General features: G+C 37.6%; 1 protein-coding gene across 1 annotated transcript; it reads left to right on the top strand.

Moving 5' to 3' along the window:
- Window positions 1-692: 692 nt before the first annotated feature.
- On the top strand, window positions 693-18,871 carry LOC131029917 (protein NRT1/ PTR FAMILY 8.1). Its single transcript, XM_059209722.1, has 5 exons — window positions 693-848; window positions 14,521-14,659; window positions 14,876-15,093; window positions 15,273-15,829; window positions 17,759-18,871. Exons 1-5 carry the CDS (start codon window positions 822-824, stop codon window positions 18,594-18,596), a joined length of 1,779 nt encoding a protein of 592 aa, XP_059065705.1. The 5' UTR covers window positions 693-821; the 3' UTR covers window positions 18,597-18,871.
- The last annotated feature ends 1,334 nt before the right edge of the window (window positions 18,872-20,205 follow it).

Here is a 20,205-nt window from a genome sequence, read left to right as displayed (position 1 = left end):
TTTATTTTGATAAACAATTTAATAGAAATATAATAATACGATATTTTTTAAAATAAAATATAAACAAATATGATATCTTGAACATTCTTAACCTATATTTCTCTAAAGATAATTATACTTGTGAAATATGTATATTGACATAATAAACATATTAAACTGTTCTTAAATTAAATAAGAATTAGGATCACTATAGAGACTTGAAATATTACAATTAAAAATGGTGATTGCATGGATAACGTAATGAACATCCAATACAAGGAAGTTTGAACTTTGATTTCAATTGACGTTTAACACGTAGACTGTGGTATTCCTCAAGTTGGGAAAGTGAGTGAGTGAGAGTGTTCACTTGAACTGGTGCAACTGGTTTCCCATGAATAAAATGTGGAACCAAAATGATTTAATATGGTTGGCTGCCGTGGGTTTTATCATCTACAAATAGCCTACAAATTTGACATCTTTCATTTTTCACCGTCAACTTACGAAGCGTTTTTGGTTGAGTGACGGGAATATTTAACGAAGATTTTCTAGGCCCACAATATCTTCCCATCTTCCAGTTTTGACGGCTATCCAATTAAGTAGAAAGTACACTTGGAAGATGTGGACGGCTACGATTGCGTGTTAACGATAAAATGAAAGTGGTCAACTAAAAGTTATATATAATTAACAGATCCCCTAGTCTAATTATATCAATAAATAAATGATAAATCAGTGTATTCAAATTTACTGTGTTCAGTGCTCTCGGGCTGTTTGGATTCTGCATTGGCTTGCTAAAGCTCCCTGTTTTAAGCAGTTATTACTTGCGTGCCCATCTAGCTACTCCAATGGAAGAAGACAATAAAAATTCTCAGGTAATAACAATTGCACAGAATTTGTTTTACCAGAGATCAGATTTTATTTGATTTTTCTATGATAGTCTGTACAAAAATTGAAATTTATTGAATTTTTATCATGATTTTCTGCTGTTTCCTTTTTCTTTTGTTCTTCTGGTCAGAATGGATGGAATTAGGGTCTCAATGGTTTCTGGTGTAATACTAGATTTATGCTTACTCAAATGTTTTTCTCTGTAATAAAAAATGCCCATCTTTTTCGGTTTGGTTATGATCCAATGTATTGGCAATTGGGCGCGCTTGAAAGGTTGTGGGATAAATTAAAGCCCATTTTTAAAACTTAAGCAAAAACTATTTTTATTGGTTGTGGCTATGGCTATCAATCACAACTTTGGGTGCTTCTTTTGTGTCTGTGTGTTCTTAGACCATGCATGTCCATGGCTGAATACATGGGAAGCACTGCAACACTGAGTTTGGAACTATGTTATTGCCCAGTTTCGTTTCTTTGTCAAAGTAAAATTTTCATGGTGATATTTTCCTTTCCTTTTTTTGACCCGAAAAGCGATATCCTTCTGCATGTGATAAATGCATCATCTATTACTTACAGAAACGAGATTACAATCTTGCTACAAAACGTGAGCCATCTTCTAAAATGGGAAATATTTTCTTAGGGAACTTTACAACTTTAATTGGATGCTTTATTTTCTCAGAATACATTTTTAGCTATTTTTAAGATCATGAAAGTTATTAGGATGTACCATTCAGCTATAGATACTATGGTGCGTCCTGACATTTTTAGTTATTTTTAGCTATTTCTCATTGATGAGGACTGGCGTTATTCATTTGAGACTGATACCGTTATCGATGAAATCAAAACTTCAACCATGTACCATTCAGCTATAGATACTATGGTGCGTCCTGACGATTGGATAGCCGGTTCCGTACCACTTTAAATTATATAATAAATGAAGCATTTATTACAGTTTCTGGCAATGTGATTCTAAGCATCTGAGCTTATGCATGTCTTGAAGAACCACAGACTAATAGAAGGTCCTTTCCCACGCCTTAAAGCATTTAAAACAGTTTCATAAATTTTCTGGGGTTTTTCAGGGGCTGAAGGAAACGAAAGTGGAATTCTAATTTCATCTGGAAACAAATTCTGGTTTTATAATTAGAATTTAAAAAAAAAAAATTAACGTTTCAAATTTATTTATTTTGATTTAAGTTTTCATTATATAATAGATTTCTTTAGCATTCTACAGTTTTGGTCAATTTTGCCACCAATATCCAATTTTTTATACTGTCTTGGATCTTTGAAGGGATTCTAATGTCGGTCGATTACTAAATTATTCGTTTTCAATTCAGTTAGCAGCAAACAAACAGCATAAAGCTTCTGCTTATCTACGTTGGGCAAAGTAATCTTAATACTTAATGCCATATAAAACATGAAATTTACAGGCTTGTCAATGCATTATTTGTAGGACAATTAGTATGTAATAAGATTGATCATGTTGGTGTAAACCAACCACAACATCTTTTTGTGTAAGTCAAGGGTGAAACTAAGCTGCTTAAAGCAATGGTATTGGGCTTCTTTGTTTATGGAGGAGGTGATAGTGTGCATTTGGGAAACATTCTACAGAGAAAATAAGTGAATTTTCTGGGAATTTGAGAAAGCAGGGGCAAAATAATTTTAAGACCATCAGGTTAACCCCAAGATAAAAGGACTATATTATCAAAGTGGTTTCTTAGGGGTTGATAATATTCATGATGAAGTAGACTTTGCAGTGAAACCTGGTCCTTCTCTTGAAATTATGGTGTGATCCTTATGTTCCTTGATGATGTATACATATTAGGAAAAACGATACATACAGAATCCTTCATATTTGTGATCCACATTACTACAAGGGTCCCACAATCTCTCACTACAAGGGTCCCACAATCTCTCACCAGCAGGACATACAGAATTAAAAGCTTCCCCTGTTCAAGCAGCTAATGCCACTGCACTAAGACAATAACCCACTTTTTGCGGATTATGTCGATTACAAATAGGCCGCGCTTTGAAACTTCCATACATACTCTAGGCAGTTTGGCTCTTCATAAATAGGTCAATGATATGGTACTTTTATAACTTCGGTGCTTAATTCTTTCTAGGTTGCCTTTAATACTAATAGTCTGTATAGTTTCAAGTTTCAACCACACATAAAGCTATTACCAATTCAGAGCTCCTTTTCTAAGGATGTGGATCTTGATTATCTTTAGCTTTTTAATGTTGATAAGAGTTCTATGAGAATTAGATTATATGATTCAGGGCTTCTTTTCTTACTTCAAATTGTGCTTCAATTGTAATGTAAATTTGGATTTCTAGTCTCTGTAAACACTTACAAATCACCTTGTTTATGACTAGTGAACAATGTCATATATGATAAGTATATGTGCTTTGATCACTGAAGTGAATTTCAGAATTTATAAGCTCATCAAGTTACTTTAATATTTTCTTCCCGAACATATTATGGTTTGACATTTGAATAGCTATAGTAACCTGAACCTTTTTTCTTTGCATATGACATAAAATTCTATTTGCTATATTTTATTGGCTTTTGCTAAATTTTTCGATTAAAATGATCTAATTATTTGGAGACAAAATGTCTAGGCAAGACCTTTCCTATAAATTAAAGGTTCGATTCATGTTTACCCGTTTCTTGTATTGAGTATATGTATTTCTGCTTAAATCTGTAGGGTTTGTCTTATTTCATTTCCTTGATGATTTTTTCAATTGCTCTGCTCCTAATTTTTTAGTTATATATTTGTGCTAAGTTGCCAGTTGTGGTATGGGAATAGGTACGGGTTTAGGGTTCAGTATGCCTTTATGACATATTTTTCCTTGGGTATAGTCACAGGTTCGTAAATATATATAAAAAATCAAATTATAAAATATAAAAATGGTGATACTCATAACTCATAATCGTTGATAAATGAAGTATTTAAATACCTCATCAAATACTCATAAATTTACAATATGACAATTCAATGATTTGTCTACAAAATGTTACAATCACCATTCAATAATTTTCATTTTTTTCTTCATCAAGAGTATCAAAATCAGAATTTAGTTCTATTTCATTTGAACCAAAATCAGCTGCAATGCCACTCCCACTAACAGTGTCATGCGCAGAAGCTACTTCATATATACAGACTAAAACAAGTTGTGCAAACTATAGCACTTAAGTCAGTGCACTTAGGAATTAGATCCCAATTCCTTGTCACCCCCTCATTGTAATCAGGTCCCTTATGTGACAAGAGATGCAAGTTGGAGTGCCCAAAGACTAAATTCTCATCTTTTTTTTATACCTAGTTGATTGTGCTTAATCGAGTGGATAAAGGAGTATGTGCACAAATTCCAATCAACTAAACAACAACTTGCAATCTTATAAATTTTAATACAAAATTTACAATTACAAAACATAACTTATAAATATAGATTATAAATTTATAATATATAGTAGTGAATGAAAAATGAGAAAGCAAAAAAAATGCATAATTGAGATTATTCTATTGCAAGAGGCTGAAAGTAATACTTATCACCATTCATGAGCATCTTTTTTGTACTTGTCTTGAAGAGAACAGACATCTTGATTGTTTGAAGATATGAAGTGTTTTAACTCACTCAAGATAACACTCTGTATAGCTAAATCTAGGAATATTCTTATGAATTTAGTGTTGTAGCTATTAGCAATCTCTTCATCCCTCTATGGTGCCATCCTCCTTAGCAAAGGAAATATCTTAGAGCTATACTATTTTGGAGACAAAGCAAATGCTAGGAAGGGCATGGTCATTTTGTGGTCAACAATGATCTTTTGCACTCTTTTTAAAAATGCTTCTATGTGATCACGCTCCTCCTTGGCTTCTCTCATGGTTCTTAATTTTTCAACCACGGAGTCCACCCGATCATAAATTTCACCCAGACATGGGCAATCTGTATTAACATACCTAATCATGCTAATAAAGGTCTTAGTGAAATTCAAAACATATTCAACATGAATCCATCACTCCTCATCTAGGATCAACGCTTTGAGTTTTTGGTCTCTCTTTGTATTTTATTGCCTCCATACACTCCAGAGAGTGTTGATGACCATTGCATTCGATGCATTTTGCACATTCGCAAGTCATCTTGAGATGATTGTGTGTAATGCGAATCAAGTTTTGGCAACCTAACGTGGTGTAAAAAATAAAATAAATTAAAACAGTAGAAGGTAGATAATATGTCACACATCAAAAATACACTAAAAATAAATTTTAAATTACACTCCAAGTCGGAGAAGGCTTGAAAGATCACTTGTGGCATATGATGATGAGTCCAAAAATTTGAATCTCCTCAACCTCCATGCAGATGTTTTTGACCACTCAATCTTTGTGCCAATCTTTTGCAATATCAATTTGAAGGAGTGGATAGTACATGGTGTACAAAAATGTGCCCATAGGTACCCTCCACTATTGAACTAGCTGCCCTATACTTTTTGCATTGTCAATTATGAATTGGACGACATTTTTGGGTCTACCATCTCAATAGATTTGTAATGTCCCCTTTTTAGCGCAACATGATATGGGGTGTCGTTAGCCTATTCTGACACGATCCCGAAGGCTAACAAGGACATTGGTGGGATCCTGAGGTGTTTTGGCCTAGGTGTTTTTAGTTTCAGGCCAATCGGTGCTGCTTTGACAGGGTTTCTAGACACTTGCTATTTATAGTAAGTTAGTCTCCAAGCAGTGACTTGGAATTTTTAGTGTTTCCCTGGTTGGCATAATTATCAGTAGAAAATATTTGAAGGCGACAATGATTTAAAGGGATTATCAACAAGGTTTTAATATTTAACGATAAAGTGTAAAGTTAAATTAAATATTTAACTTTATCGTTATATTATAAGGTTGGGAATATAAAGTAATGTTTAAAATATTAAAAGTTCCCTTTAATGTGTACATTGTGGGAAATAATATTTTATTCTAAAATGTATTATCCCACATTGAAGAAATGAAGTGTTTGCATCCAGGAAGAAGATATAAATGGAGGTCGAGAGCTCTCTTTTGGGGGAGGCTGGGATGAATTAATGTTATGCTGTTGGATTTCGTAGAAATCTGATTATTGGGCTTGGAGGACGGAATCCCTCTTTGCTAGCATTCTCTTCGTTGTTGAAAGACACAGTCAGGAGGATTAATGGTGTTTTCATTCAGGAAACACATTGGGCTTCATTTGGTGCTCTCGCATGATGTTTTTACAGGGGTATGAAAGTGCAGATTTGAAAATAGTGTTTTTGCTATAGTACCGCGTGAATAGTGTTTTTGCTACAGTACCGCGTGAATAGTGATTTGCTACAGTACCGCGTGAACAGTGTTTTTGCTACAGTACCACGTGAACAGCGTTTTGCTACAGTACCGCGTGAACAGTGTTTTTGCTACAGTACCGCGTGAATAGTGTTTTGCTACAGTGCTGCGTGAATAGTAAAAATGCTACAGTGCCGTGAATAGTGCAGCTACAGTGCATGAACAGTGTTTTCAGCAGGTTCTATACTTGTGGAGTCCAGGTTTGAATTTGTTTATTATCATATGGTCTGTAATATTCTTCAAATCTGATTTGTATGCTTGGAGTTGGAATTAAATAAATACCATCAGCATTAATCCTCTTGTTTTTGGTATTTGATATGTCTGGTTATTTTTATATTGAATAAACTTTGAAAGCTTTACAATAAATATCAGTTTACCAAATTTATCCTATAGCAAATCAAGAACCAAAAAATCCAGTAGTCAGCTTGCACGCCAACTGTTTGACAAAATTACACTAAGTAAAAAGGACATAAATTTAGTACCGAACAAGGGGTGTCCATTACAGTGGTATCAGAGCAGAAGATTCTGCCATCTTGTGGGAAACTTTCACCAAAACATATTGCAGAAATAAAACAGGTCCAGAATGTATGATTGAGCATGCGACAGGGGCATTATAATTTTCGCAATACCAGGGCCAGACAAAATAGAAATCCGGATAGTCAGAGTGAGCAGTCTAGTTCATCCGTGCAGGTGGACATAGAATCCAGTCATACAGACATAGAGGAAATATTCTTCGATCAGGACAGCAGTATGGGTGACCGAGATGAGAGGAATATCGTTCCAGATTAGGGGGAGGTGATGTTCAGACAGTTGCTGGGTACGTTAGAGCAGGGGCAGCATATGCAGCAGGAGCAGAATAGGCGAATGGACATGATGTTGCAGCTTATGGCTAGACAGATGGGCATCAATATTAATCCAGGTGATGCCAACAATGGAAACAATAACAATGGGGGAAACGATAACAATAGGGGAGATGATAATAATGGAGGCCGTGGCAACAACAATGGCCCTGAGAATAATATTAATGGTAATAATGGACATGGCAACAATGGGAATGAGGCGGATAACTTTAGACACATTGCACGCCCAGCTCGAACAGCGAGCTCGAGACCTCTTCTACCCACCTTTCCACCTAGGGATCCGGTTCAACCAGTGAACGAACCGCAGATTACTGAGTTACAGGGTCAGTTCAGGAGGGACTGGGAGGCCAGTGGACCCGAGTTTCAGGCAGATATTTCCCTCAGAGATTATATGGACTTGAGGATGAGACATATGCCTAGAGCAGGAGGGAGGAATCAGAATTTTGAGCTGAGGAAGAAAGTTGGAAAACTTTCCTTGCCTTATTATGATGCTTTAGGGAAGATGACTGCACGAGCTTGGGTGCAGAAGATAGATACATACTTGCAGCTAAATCCTATGCCTGAGGATGAGGCTATCAAGTATGCGGCTATGCATTTGGACGGCGTTGCGCATGAATGGTGGCATCATGGCATGGTGACTCTGGGGCATAATCAGATTACATCCTATGAGGAATTCACAGAAAGATTGATTGAGAGATTTGACACTAGGGATCCCGAGTTACATTTCAAGGAGCTAGCACAGTTAAAACAGTCAGGTTCAGTGGATGCTTACATCGCCGAGTTTCAGCGTTTGTCTGTACTTGTTACTGATATCTCTCCTAGGAGATTGGTGGTGTTATTTTGTGATGGGCTTGCTGATCCGTTACGTGGTTGGGTGAAGGGACATGATCCACTCACCTTAGCAGAAGCAACTAAAAAGGCACGAGATTTAGCCCCTTCGGTATACAAAGGAAAATACCATTCAACAGATTCTTCCTACCGCAAGGACAAAGACAAAAAACCATTTCAGAAAGAGTATAACAAACCCAAAGAAGGATCAAAAGGACTAGACAGTGAAACCTTGAATGAACTACGAAAGAAGAAACTATGCTTCCAGTGTAGAGAGCCTTGGGACTTATCTCATAAATGCCCTCTCAAGGCTAAGGCAAATCAAATGGAGTATTTTTCAGCAGAGGAGTCAGAGTCAGAGGGGGAGGATCAGCACTCCGATTCAGATGAGGGTAACATGATAGAGGAGAGCAGCATTCCTAAGGATGATAGATCGTTGGCACGCTTGACAGGGGCCCAAAAGGCAATCACATTTAAGGTCAGGGGCACTATCCAGGGGCAGAAAGTGATATCTCTCATTGACACTGGGGCTACACATAACTTTATAGATACACAGTTGGTAGCCAGGAGAGGTTTACAGACAGAGGAGCATGATGGTTTTAGAGTCATGGTGGCTAATGGCCAAAAGCTATTATGTACTCAGAAGGTTTCAAATCTTCACATTAGATTTGGAGATGGTTATGAGTTGAAGGATGATTTCTATGTTGTGGACATGGGAGATTACGACGTCATCCTCGGTATGACATGGATGGCATCGCTGGTTGAGTTCACTTTCAACCTAGCGAAGTTGGAAATGAGGTTTCAGCATGAGGGTAGGACTGTTGTACTCAGGGGACTTTCAGATGGGAGTTGCAGGGTAGTCTCTTTGAGGAGAATGGAGAAACTTTTTCGACATAATGACATAGAGTGGGCAACAGAGTGCTTAGTTATGCCAACTTCACCAGAGCCTCGAGTGAAGAGTCATCCATCAGATATACAGGAGATTCTTGACAAACATGCCAAGGTATTCAGTGATATCCCTCATGGGGTTCCTCCTGACAGGGGTGCAGAGCATGTTATTGAGCTCGAGGAGGGAGCCAAACCAGTGATGATCACTCCCTATCGTCATCCTAAGAAACATAAAGATGAGATAGAGAAGGCAATTAAGGAATTGTTGGAAATGGGGCACATCAGGCCTAGCAAAAGCCCCTTTGCTTCAGCTGTAGTTTTGGTAAAGAAGAAGGATGGGACGATGCGCATGTGCATCGATTACAGGGCATTGAATAAGAAAACAATTAAAAACAGGTATCCCATTCCTAGGATTGATGAGCTGATTGATGAGTTGCATGGGGCATGCTTCTTCACCAAAATTGATTTGCGATCTGGATACCATCAGATCAAGATGAGAGCAGAGGACATTGAGAAAACAGCCTTCCGATGTCACTATGGCCTCTTTGAGTTTATGGTTATGCCATTTGGACTAACCAATGCACCCGCTACATTTCAGAGTTGTATGAACCAGGTATTCAGGGAGCAGTTGAGGAGATTTGTCTTGATCTTCTTTGATGACATCTTGGTCTTCAGTAAGACCTGGGAGGAACATTCACAGCATTTGGAGGAGGTATTATCTATCCTAGAGAGAGAGTCTTTGTATGCCAAGGAGTCTAAGTGTGAGTTTGGTATGACAGAATTACTATACCTTGGGCATATTATTAGTGCGGATGGTGTTCGGGTTGATCCCGAAAAGATTAGAGCTATAGTAGATTGGCCTACTCCCACAAACCTCACACAGCTTAAGGGGTTCTTTGGTTTATGCGGGTTTTACAGGAGGTTTGTTAAGGGGTTTTCACAGACGGCAGCACCTTTGACAGACCTCACTAAAAAGGGAGCCTTCGTATGGACAGAAGCAGCGCAACGATGTTTTGACCACTTCAAACAAGTGATGTCATCTTGTCCGGTTTTAGCTCTACCAGATTTCACGAAGCCATTTGAACTTCAGTGTGATGCTTCAGGTGATGGGGTAGGGGCAGTATTGATGCAGGAGAAACATCCCATTGCATTCGAGAGTAGGAAGCTCCGAGGTGTTGAGAGGAGCTATTCTATCTATGACAGGGAGATGTTGGCCATAATGCATGCATTGGCCAAATTCCGATCATATTTGGTAGGTGGGCGTTTTGTGATCAAAACTGATCACAACAGTATTAAATATTTCATGAACCAGCGCGATCTTAATGACCGACAACAGAAATGGGTTACTAAATTGCAGGCTTATGACTTTGACATAGAGTTTGTCAAAGGTAAGAAAAACGTGGTGGCTGATGCCTTATCTCGGAGACCTCACTTATGTGCCCTGGCAGAGATTTCAGGAGATTGGAGAGATCAGATTATAGCAGAGTATGTCGGAGATGCTTGGGCTTCTGGATTGATTTCAGGTACTATACAGGATGATCGCTATGAGGTGATAGATGGATTGATCAGAGTTCAGGACAGGGTTTATTTGATTCCGTCATCACATTTGAGAGAGGTGATACTTAAGGCATTTCATGATGCACCCACAGCTGGGCATCCGGGGATCTTCAAGACCTACAGGCAGATCCGAGAGCGGTTCACATGGAGAGGGCTCAAGGATGATGTTCAGAGGTATGTCAGGGAGTGTGCGGTTTGTCAACAGAATAAGGGAGAGCACACATTTCCTGCAGGTTTATTACAGCCCTTGCCCATTCCAGATAGGAAATGGGAAAGTATTTCGATGGACTTCATCACTGGTTTACCACGAGTGCAGGGAAGGGATTGCATCTATGTGGTGGTGGACCGCTTGACGAAGTTCGCTCACTTCTTTGCTATTCTGTCCATTTACACAGCAGCACAGGTGGCAGATCTTTTCTTTAGAGAGATATTCAGGTTACATGGGTTGCCCAGATTCATTGTCAGTGATCGGGATAGTAAGTTTATGAGTGTTTTTTGGCAGGAGTTGTTTAGGTTGTGTGGTACAGATCTTACACCTAGTACTAGTTATCATCCACAGACAGATGGGCAAACAGAGATTGTGAATAAATGGGTGGAGGGATATTTGAGGAACTATGTAACTACACAACAAAAGGCTTGGGTCAGATGGTTGCATATGGGAGAGTATTGTTATAACACCACTTATCATATGTCCATCAGGATGACTCCTTTCATGGCACTCTATGGTTATGACGCACCTAGCTTCATGGATTTAGTTTTGGGGGACAGCAGAGTGCCCAAAGCCAAAAACTTATTGCAGGATAGTCAGGACATCCTGAAAGTGCTCAAGGAGAATATACAGCAGGCCCAGAATCAACAGAAATTGTACGCTGATCAGCACCGAATAGAGCGCAGTTTCGAGGTAGGGGATATGGTTTACTTGAGGCTACAACCATATAGACAGTCATCACTCAAGAAGAGTGGAGCTGAAAAATTGAAGCCTAGATTTTATGGTCCCTACAGGGTGATTCGCAGAGTGGGCGAAGTCGCCTATGAGCTTGAGCTTCCAGAGGGCAGTCGGGTGCACAATGTGTTTCATGTGTCTAGGCTTAAGAAAGCCATTGGTCAAAGTGTAGTGCCTTCTGCAGATTTACCCCCTTTGGATGAGGAGGGGAAGCTTGTGTTAGTACCCGAAGCTATTCTAGATGTCAGGGAAAGGACACTCAGGAACAGAATCGTTAAGGAATACTTGGTGAAATGGAGAGACCTGCCAGATGAGGATGCTACATGGGAGAATGAACAGGTATTGCAACATTCAGGACTGAATTTGCTTGAGGACAAGCAATTTCAAGGGGGGCGGACTGTAATGTCCCCTTTTTAGCGCAACATGATATGGGGTGTCGTTAGCCTATTCTGACACGATCCCGAAGGCTAACAAGGACATTGGTGGGATCCTGAGGTGTTTTGGCCTAGGTGTTTTTAGTTTCAGGCCAATCGGTGCTGCTTTGACAGGGTTTCTAGACACTTGCTATTTATAGTAAGTTAGTCTCCAAGCAGTGACTTGGAATTTTTAGTGTTTCCCTGGTTGGCATAATTATCAGTAGAAAATATTTGAAGGCGACAATGATTTAAAGGGATTATCAACAAGGTTTTAATATTTAACGATAAAGTGTAAAGTTAAATTAAATATTTAACTTTATCGTTATATTATAAAGTTGGGAATATAAAGTAATGTTTAAAATATTAAAAGTTCCCTTTAATGTGTACATTGTGGGAAATAATATTTTATTCTAAAATGTATTATCCCACATTGAAGAAATGAAGTGTTTGCATCCAGGAAGAAGATATAAATGGAGGTCGAGAGCTCTCTTTTGGGGGAGGCTGGGATGAATTAATGTTATGCTGTTGGATTTCGTAGAAATCTGATTATTGGGTTTGGAGGACGGAATCCCTCTTTGCTAGCATTCTCTTCGCTGTTGAAAGACACAGTCAGGAGGATTAATGGTGTTTTCATTCAGGAAACACATTGGGCTTCATTTGGTGCTCTCGCATGATGTTTTTACAGGGGTATGAAAGTGCAGATTTGAAAATAGTGTTTTTGCTACAGTACCGCGTGAATAGTGTTTTTGCTACAGTACCGCGTGAATAGTGATTTGCTACAGTACCGCGTAAACAGTGTTTTTGCTACAGTACCACGTGAACAGTGTTTTGCTACAGTACCGCGTGAACAGTGTTTTTGCTACAGTACCGCGTGAATAGTGTTTTGCTACAATGCTGCGTGAATAGTAAAAATGCTACAGTGCCGTGAATAGTGCAGCTACAGTGCATGAACAGTGTTTTCAGCAGGTTCTATACTTGTGGAGTCCAGGTTTGAATTTGTTTATTATCATATGGTCTGTAATATTCTTCAAATCTGATTTGTATGCTTGGAGTTGGAATTAAATAAATACCATCAACATTAATCCTCTTGTTTTTGGTATTTGATATGTCTGGTTATTTTTATATTGAATAAACTTTGAAAGCTTTACAATAAATATCAGTTTACCAAATTTATCCTATAGCAAATCAAGAACCAAAAAATCCAGTAGTCAGCTTGCACGCCAACTGTTTGACAAAATTACACTAAGTAAAAAGGACATAAATTTAGTACCGAACAGGGGGTGTCCATTACAAGATTGTAGGATGATATTAGCAATGAAAGTTGCATCCTTCATTTCCTCCTCACAATGGTCTATTTTTGCAATCTTTCCATCCATCAGAAATAATGGACACACTTTTTCTGTGCCATGTATCCTTATTTTCTTTCAGTGACACTTTTTCATATGCAGGATTAATATAATCAATAGATGCATTGCTAATATCACCATGTTCCGCCAATATGGTGATCTAACAAGATTGAAAGGAAGCACATTGCCATAAATGCAACAAGCATTGTTCTCATTAGCAACCTTCCTCGCCTCATTTTTTAAAGCATTTTCTAGTGGGTCTATATTTACATGAAAGGATGGGGGTATTCTCTTCTTAAGAAGATAGTGCCATGAAATTTCAACCATCCAACTGTGATAAGCCACTAGGAGGTTTCTATAATCCTTTCTTGGAAGAGAATGTGCTCTTTCCTTTGATCTATTACTTGCCATATCGACATCCTCTTGTTCTCTACTATATCTCAGTATTTTTTGCTTTGACAACCCTTTTTAATTCGGTCTTGGATAAATTCTTATTCCCAAGCCAGAAATCACACACATGTAAGTTTTCACTTAACTGTACAAGCTCTTATACTTATTTGTACTTTCTGTATCAGTAATTAGATTTTGCTTGTTCACACATGGCAGTAAACATTTGAATTTGCAAAGAGGCTTTAGTTTAGGCATAGATGCAGATAAAGTCAACAACATCATTCCCTGAAAAGGAACAAGAACATATTCAGCTCTAGTTCACATTGATACAGAAAGTACAAAAACTGAAAACAATCTTTAGACAGAATTAGTTTTTTTTACTGTAGTTTCAAATACCACGAGCATTAATTTTTCAGAAAACTCCTACTATCTACATCTTGATAAAGCAGCCTTTGAAGTTCTTTTCAATACCAATGCAAAGGAAAATTAATAAATCTGAGGTGACAACCTAATCTTCCCTCGTTTTATGCTCTGACTGTGCTTGGAGCAACATCAAATTAATGGATGAAATGCAATGAGAGGAGGTATATTATTCATTTATTCCTAAGAAATGATTGTAGCCACTGAATTTTCCTCAATTGAGATTTAGTTTAATTTCTATGCTTGAAGTAATAGATAGTGACTTTCTTTCTGGTGGCGTGGTATTTCAGATTTGAGCTCCAGTCTTAGATAGCCACCTCCTATGTCTTATGTTATAATATAGGTCTTTCGACATTCTCATCAAATCATCTTTAACTCCAGCAATTATATCTATTACATTATAGCTAGGAATAACTGCAAAGCAAGGAAGAAAATTTGAATTTGGTTGAAACTCTAAGTAGAAGGCTAGGAAAAGAAGAATGCTCCAACAAATATGTCAGAACAGAACTTGTAGACACATTTCCAACAGATTTTGCACTTGCTAAAATAGACTTGTTTCCTACTCTTCCATCAAGCTCCTCCTTTATGGAGGTGGTTTTCTTAACTTCATGGTATAGTCAGTTTCCTTCCTTTCAGTCTTCTTGTTTCTGATTCATAGCTTTTTTACAGGTTAAGAATAAGGAGAAAAATTCAGACCATTCAGTGCATCCAATTGACGAATATACTGAGGATGGCTCTGTGGATCTTCATGGGAACCCAGCACTCAAGAAAAAAACAGGGAACTGGAAGGCTTGCCCATTTATTTTGGGTACATTTCAGATGATCATATTGAAAACACTATATTTTTTCAATACTTAGCTTAAAGATGTTCCAAATGTTTGTTTACGTATTTCCAGGAAATAATACTCAGATGTGATTTTAAAAACTGATGATGTTTACCTTTATATGATATTTACACAGTCATTTCAGTTGTTGGAAATTGGATTATTGCATATCAATGGCTATCAACTTATTTTTGATGCAGGAAATGAAATGTGTGAGAGATTGGCATACTATGGGATCAACACAAATATGGTAAACTATTTAATAAAGGGTTTCAATCAGGGCAATTCTACTGCAGCCAAAACTGTCAACATTTGGTCTGGAACATGTTACATTACACCTCTGATTGGGGCTTTTTTGGCTGATTCATATTTGGGACGATATAAGATCATTGCCATTTTTTCTATTGTCTATTTCATTGTAAGTCAATTGTAGTTTCGAATATCTGTTCATTGAGTTACTAACTGTATAGTATTCATTTTCTTCACCTTCCATTGTGTAGTCATATCATGTTTTGACGTTTTTTTTACAATGGGCATGTGGCAGCAATCTAGAACACGAAGCACATGTTATCTGAATACGTTCTTGTTCCTTTTCAGGGAATGATGTTATTGACTTTATCTGCATCTGTGCCTAGCCTAAAGCCTCCTTGCATCAATTCAAATGTTGACTGCCATGCGTCAACTTCCCAGACTGGTGTTTTCTTCTTGTCACTTTATCTCATTGCATTAGGAACTGGTGGTATCAAACCATGTGTATCATCATTTGGAGCAGATCAATTTGATGAGATGGATGATGAAGAAAGGAAGAAAAAGAGTTCATTTTTCAGTTGGTTTTATTTTTCAATAAACATCGGTGCTCTTGTCTCTGGCAGTGTTCTTGTTTGGATACAAGATAATGTTGGCTGGGGATGGGGTTTTGGAGTTCCCACTGTAGCTATGGGGATTGCAATATGTAGCTTCTTTGCAGGTACCGCATTGTATCGACATCAAAAGCCAGGAGGCAGTGCTTTAACCCGGATAGCCCAGGTCATAATTGCATCATTTCGTAAATGGAATGCTAAGGTTCCAGCTGATAAGTCTTTGCTTTATGAAGTTCAAGATAAGGAATCTGTCATTGAAGGAAGCCGAAAACTCGAGCACACAGATGGATTCCTGTAAGACCACTATGAAACATCCTTAAAATCTTCTTTTATTTGCTTGAAAAGTGTTCCATTTATTTGTATTTGCTTGAAAAATGATCATTCCTAGAATTTAATAAAATTATGTCTTAGATTTAATAGCATATGCCAATAACAGACATTATTTACCAAAAAAGGTTGTTGGAATGTTATCTTTGATTTCTGTAATACTAATTTACCTCATAGCTCAAGCTCATTTCCTTAGAGAAAGAAATTGTAATGGGGTCAATACCTGGAGCTGTACTTTAGAAGTAGCCACCCATATTTATCAGAGATAATAAGGACCATACCTGGATTACACTGGGGCTTTCTGAGATTGCGTTGTAAAGGATCCTCTATTTTCCACTAAAGATTACCATGTAGTTTGTTGGATAACTTATGCTTTATATTTTCCTATCCATTTTAGAAATTCTTGATACTGGGTATGTTTCGCTTCAACACAGAGTAAATTTATGAGAAATTATGCTTTCTGGACTACTTTAATATATTAAAATAAAGTTTTATCAATAAAAAATAGGGATGAATCCCAAAACTTAGGAAAAAATCCACACAGTGAGATGCTAGAGCATCCTCAAGATGAACACATCTACTAAACAATGTGAGGTCAGGTCTAGAGTTGTCAAACCTCTTATTGGGAAACAAACAATGTGGAACCCTGTGGCTACTCATGCTTTTTTTCAGTATTGAAAACATTTTTATCATTGTTCTTAACAGGTTTGGAAACCACCAAATCTTATTCCTGGAGACTTGGCATAAAATATTTCATGCAGAAAATTCAGAAGTAGCTTGATATATACGCACTGGTCTAATTGGGAGTCCTTCAGTTTGTGGGGCTCTTTTCCTCCAAGACTCTAAAGGAATTTCAATTAACCATTGTCTAATTTAATTTTGTAAGAATTTCTTGACACTCTCTATTGACAGGATATACCGGATTCTTAACCCTCTGCCACAGCTCTTCTGTTCTATTGAGAAACATTAGTTCTTTTCTCTTCAACACCAATTCGTTTCACCTGGCACTTTATTTTTGCTGGTGAACATGATTATTGACCTCAACACTTTCCTCCATCCTCATCATCATTCAGAAGACTAGAATTATTCTTAGTGCCCTTTCTGCTCTTCTCCTTGCCTTGGTTTGATGTTCTCAATCATCTCTATACCATACTTCCATAGCATTCAATTTTGCATACAAATCCTCACAATCAAAAGAGGTCTCCTTCCTCCATCTTTTACTGTCACATCATACCAGCCAATACTTTGCATTAATTGCAGAAATTAGGGGGAAGGCATCCCTCAGTTTGCATTTCTTGTAGCACCTCACATAGGTAAGAGCACCTGTCTTGGCTTTCCCCTTGTTGGGCCATACCTTGAACTTCTTCCCATATATCACTAAGGTCATTCTTATGACTCCTTCCCCAAAGCAACCTTTTCTTCTTCATTTTTTTCCAATGAATTCATGATACTTCCATTACAAGTACTCTAAATTTATATGGATCAATTGAATGGCTAAACAGAAGATTCCGTGGAAAGGGGACTCAAAAGAAGGACAAACAGTAGGATATAATTATTATTTCACAAAATACAGCAAAAACCTATTTACCCCTGTAAAAGCCCAAGAAACTATTAATACTCTATTGAGGCTTTTGCATCTTCTGGAAAACTGTTTAAATAGGTCAAGAAAATGAATAAATAAATCCAGCTGTATTGACAGTTCTTGTGAACAGCATATTCTAATAAATGGTATTTAATATTTCTTCTTTAAATGTTTGCTAGTTATTTTCTTTATTTGTGACGAGCCTTGGTATTTTGTGAGTGCAAGTAATTTATATTGCAATTGCAGAGTGTTTCTTGTGCTATTGGAAACAATTTATATCATGAGTGACACTAATAGAGTGTTTATTGGTGCAGCTTTCTGGACAAAGCTGCAATAGAGACAGGAAACGATAAAAGTGTGGCAGGTTCCATTAATCCATGGAGACTCTGCACTGTGACTCAAATTGAGGAGTTCAAAGCAATCATCCGCCTACTCCCAATTTGGGCCACTGGCATTATATTTTCCACTGTCTACAGTCAAATGGGTACATTGTTTGTAGAACAGGGAGATACCATGGATATCCACATCGGTAGTTTCAAAATTCCACCAGCATCCTTGTCTATATTTGATACTCTCAGTGTCATATTCTGGGTTCCAGTTTATGATCGTATAATTGTTCCAGTTGCACGTAAATTTACTGGGCATCAAAGGGGCTTTACCCAACTGCAACGTATGGGGATTGGCTTGGTCATTTCTATTCTTGCCATGGTGGTTGCGGCAGTTGTTGAGATAAAGAGACTTGACATGGTCAAGAAACACAACTACTATAATCTGGAGAATGTACCCATGAGCATTTTTTGGCAGGTGCCTCAGTATTTCCTAGTAGGTGCTGCTGAAATTTTCACCTCTATAGGACAATTAGAGTTCTTCTATGACCAAGCACCTGATGCTATGAGAAGTTTATGCAGTGCACTTTCACTTACTACTGGGGCCTTAGGGAGTTATCTGGGCAGTCTGCTTGTTACAATTGTAACCCACACTACAACAAGGCATGGAAAGGTGGGATGGATTCCTGATAACTTGAATTATGGTCATATTGACTACTTCTTTTGGCTCCTATCCATCCTCAGTGCTCTGAACTTTCTGGTTTATCTTGCTATTTCACGTTGGTACACATACAAGATGCCCACAGGAACACGGCTTGAAAAATAAGAGGTCTGTACATAGAAAGTTGTCAAAATGCAAATGCAGCATCCCGTTCCTTTACTTCCAAGAAGCTTTGTAATATGTTATGAGTGCTTTTGTTCGAACTTCTTTTCATTCTCAACGAGAGATTTGGTAGTCTGGCAAAGGAATCTTGTCAGCAGACTTAAGATATAATTTGTTTCATGTTGATGACAAGCTCCTTGCCTTCAAATTTCTGTCAAGATGTAATTGATTGAAAAATTTATATTAATGCATGATGAAAATAATTATTTTAAGAATTATCCACAGCTCAATTTGGAACCTTTCCTTTTGAGGGTTGTGTAGCAAATGGGGATAGGATGGGCGTGAAGTAGATGTAATGTAGGCAGCCTCTGCAAATTAATAATATTGATCGTGTAGAGGATAGTGCTCACAGTCAGCTATAATTCATATTTTAATTGACTGAGAATTTGATTATTCCATTGTTTGCAGAGCATATTGTAAGAAACATTGTTATACATTTTAATGGAGGGATTGTTATGATGTTCATCATTTATAACTTCCCTTTGCCCTTCTATTTGTTATATTACATACCAGCTACAGCTAGGTCCTAGGCCTTACATTTCATGATCTTAGAAGTCCAAAGCCGTAACACCTAGAAAACTAGAAATAAATTTGTCAGGTTGAATCTCCTCAATCAACAAGACGATTCTCAATCTGTGGAGGAGGATTTATAACTTTTCTTGCCATCTCTTCCAATCTTGTAAGCGTCAAAGGCCTTGAAATGGGCAGCCATTGCTTTATGATACTTCCAAAGTTACTCTTATGTTTCTCTCATACGTATAGTAAGCCTCTAGAACCTTTTAAATGTCTCTTTGTTTTCCTTTGTAACAACCTCAAAATTTTGATTACGTAGCAGAACAAGAAGACATTGCCCTAGTGAATCTCACCTAGATCTCATCATGCAACATCTTAATACTGTTTGAAGGTAGCGTCATGGAATTCTCTTTCATTCAATCCATGCTACTGAGTCGATTGCCAACATGATTATTTTGGTTGTAAAGATGATGAGCTCTTCTTCTACTAGCATAATTGTTTTGAGTCTTTGACCATTGCTTCGAATGCCATTGTTGTTGCTATTACAACATATCTATATCGTATATTTCTTCTAGAGGACTTGACCACAGGAGGCATTATGCTGAGCACAATATTTACACAGAAACAACAGCTATCAGCAGTAATTTTAGTAGGAACAAAGGAGAAAAACAATTGGCATTATGAATAATCGGTCATAAATCACTGAAAAGTACAAATGACTTATAAAGCAGAACTATAAAGAAATGTAAATGGAAACAATTACACAAAATAGTATTGTCAAAATATAACTACACAGCCGTCGGATGCACGAACCTATAGACACAAACGCAAAACCCTTGATCTCACAAACAGGAAACGCAATTATGAAGCAATGTCAGAGGAGGCTGTTAATTATCCCGCAAAAAAAGGAAAGGAGTGGCTGAAGTTCAGGGGAAGATGGCTGAAGAGTCTTGGCATGGTAAGAGAAGTGACTTGATCAACAAGGGGGCGGAGCAAAGGAAGGACTGTGAAGATATATGGAAAGGGAAGGTGGGGAGTT

This window comes from Cryptomeria japonica, chromosome 8, assembly GCF_030272615.1.
Source record: "Cryptomeria japonica chromosome 8, Sugi_1.0, whole genome shotgun sequence".
In the NCBI taxonomy this organism is placed as follows: Eukaryota; Viridiplantae; Streptophyta; class Pinopsida; order Cupressales; family Cupressaceae; genus Cryptomeria; species Cryptomeria japonica.
The sequence above is the reverse complement of the archived record's forward strand: the minus strand, read 5'-3'. Positions and strand labels throughout refer to the sequence as shown.

What these genes read in the sequence shown, in the direction of transcription:
- LOC131029917 (XM_059209722.1), top strand. Translation starts at nt 822, where the DNA reads ATGGAAGAAGACAATAAAAATTCTCAG. An exon ending in AAGACAATAAAAATTCTCAG is followed by an intron (nt 849 to 14,520) that starts GTAATAACAATT and finishes GCTTTTTTACAG; the next exon opens with GTTAAGAATAAGGAGAAAAA. An exon ending in GAGCACACAGATGGATTCCT is followed by an intron (nt 15,830 to 17,758) that starts GTAAGACCACTA and finishes TTATTGGTGCAG; the next exon opens with CTTTCTGGACAAAGCTGCAA.